Below are 2,341 nucleotides of genomic sequence, written 5' to 3' on the forward strand. Positions count from 1 at the left end.
GGATATTATGGTACATCATGTAGCATAGCTCTCAATGAAATAAATAAATAAATACATTGTGTAATAAAATGCCTGACAGGAATTTGAACCTGCGACCTCTCGCTGTCAAAGTCAGTGTCATAACCATTAAAGCACAGACTTCATGGTTGAAAAGATTCAAAATACCCGTCAGGTTCACTCTATTACACAATGGGTATGGCTGGAAATAAATAGTAGCATATACTGTAATAAAAATCAAGATAGCCGTTAACACTGTTAAATTATATATAAATCATCAAAGAAAGGTAAATACAGTGTTCAAAAAAGGACATGATGTTATTTCCAGCTGTACCTGTTGTGTAATAGAAATATATATATACACACAATCTGGAGAAAAATAATAGCGTACCCTTCTCTGAATGTTTGGACTTGGAGAACTATCCTTAAATCTATTTTTGCCATGATTGACTACATCAAGTACATATTCAATATCTGCAAGAAAATAATGTTACACTATGACTAAACCTTGTCCAGATTATCAAATTTCATTTGACGAAAACGTGTGACATGACCATATATAGGCACATCATGACTATATAATATGCACATACAACAATTTTTTTTTCAAAGAAAATATAATCTGGACAGGTTTTTAGAAACATCAGCAACAAAAATATTGAATACTAATACTGATTTGCTTTATTTGTCCATCATAAAATCACAGAAATTCTTCTTGAAGACTGGCAAAAAAATTAGTAAAACAGTAACTACCAAAATAGTTGTATATATAAAGTTGATATAAAAATATTAATAACAGCAACAAAAAAAATTAGATGTGAGCAATTCAACACTGGGAGGGGTGGGGGCACAAGTTTAACTTTGAGATTATACATTTGTCAATGTTCATGAGTGTACAGTACATTTGTATTTTACATACTGTATTACATTTGTCTTTATGCGGTGCACGCAGACATTTTCACTACAAACAGCTGTCACTACATTATATTAGCAACAATTTCCAAGGGTAGGGCTTATGAAACATATGGATGAATTTAAATGTATGAGCTTTCAACTATATTTCTTTGTTTTGTTAAGACTAAAAATGTTTGTACCTTGCAAAATTAGATTTGCAGCACACATTGAATAACTAGTATTATAGTGAGCTTTTGTGACACTTGTATTTTACATACTGTATTACATTTGTCTTTATGCGTGCACACAGACATATTTCACTACAAACACCTGTCACTACATTATATTAGCAACAATTTCAAAGGGTAGGGCTTATGAAACATATGGATGAATTTAACAGTATGAGCTTTCAACTGATATTTCTTTGTTATAAAGACTAAAAATGACTATAACTAGTATTATGGTGAGCTTTGTGATTTTATTATGCATTCTAAGGCCACCATTCGACGAGATCAACAAAGTTATACATTGATTATTATCAACTCTTTAATAAATTTATCTTTAATTCTAAATTCTGGTTAGGCACTAAGTTGGATTCAACAACTGAAAAACAGAATTGTATAGTAATGTTAGAACTTGAAATAAGTCTACCTGTTGCTAATATATAATATTATCAATTATATTAAATTTGACAACTTACAAGATTTTACAGTGTACAGCACTGCCATCTTCTTTTCAAATGTATCTCCTTCACTATCTAAAAAATCACTGTAGCAAAATAGACATTCTTTAACTTTGTAAACGTCCACAGAAAGACAATTTTGAGAGTATCAATGGTGGCATCAGGGGAAAGGGGAGGTAATTTCTCTCCTCAGACAAGCATGCACCCCCGTTGTCTGGTGGCAAAGGCGAGGTCATTGGTCTGACGATTTTAATTTGCCAAACAACGAAGTTATTGTGATTGGTAATATCTAATATTGTGGTCAAAAGCATAATTCGGTGCCATCATATAAAATCTCTCTAATGAACTCCACCAAGAATTATATTCCAGGACCGTGACTGTTTGGACCCTATGTCGGTAAGTTTCTATAGCCAACGCTGGGCCCTGGCCGTGACTGGAAGGCAATATTCTGACACACTAAGCTATCACTCCATACTTACCAAAATGTAGATTCAGCTTTGCCTATCCTTATACAGTCCTCAGGCTTGTGTGCAAGCTGAATATAAGATATGACAAAATAGGGAACTGTTAATTTGTTCAAGTAATATCATTTTTACAGCAATGCAGCAAAGTTCTTCTCGTATGCTGCTGCCTTCACATGCTGTAGTTTCTGCAGCTTAATTTGGCTATTGTGAAGTTAAGCAAACACCACCCCCCCCCCCCCCCCCCAACAATTTGAATTTTTAAAATTTCAATGCAAATCAATGCTACTAAGTGTCACTCACTTAT

At 33.4% G+C, this 2,341-nt stretch overlaps 1 protein-coding gene across 1 annotated transcript in view; it reads right to left on the minus strand.

Moving 5' to 3' along the window:
• LOC117114941 overlaps positions 1-2,341 on the minus strand; it is an 11,362-nt gene that overhangs the window by 331 nt on the left and 8,690 nt on the right. The window contains exons 6-8 of the mRNA XM_033258571.1: positions 2,053-2,108; positions 1,592-1,659; positions 364-471 (exon numbers count right to left, since the gene is read on the minus strand). Coding sequence (XP_033114462.1) covers positions 364-471; positions 1,592-1,659; positions 2,053-2,108 — 232 coding nt within the window. The remainder of the gene's footprint in view (positions 1-363; positions 472-1,591; positions 1,660-2,052; positions 2,109-2,341) is intronic.

This window comes from Anneissia japonica, unplaced genomic scaffold (assembly GCF_011630105.1).
Source record: "Anneissia japonica isolate Jap-2015-1 unplaced genomic scaffold, ASM1163010v1 scaffold288189_len579620_cov203, whole genome shotgun sequence".
NCBI lineage: Eukaryota > Metazoa > Echinodermata > Crinoidea > Comatulida > Comatulidae > Anneissia > Anneissia japonica.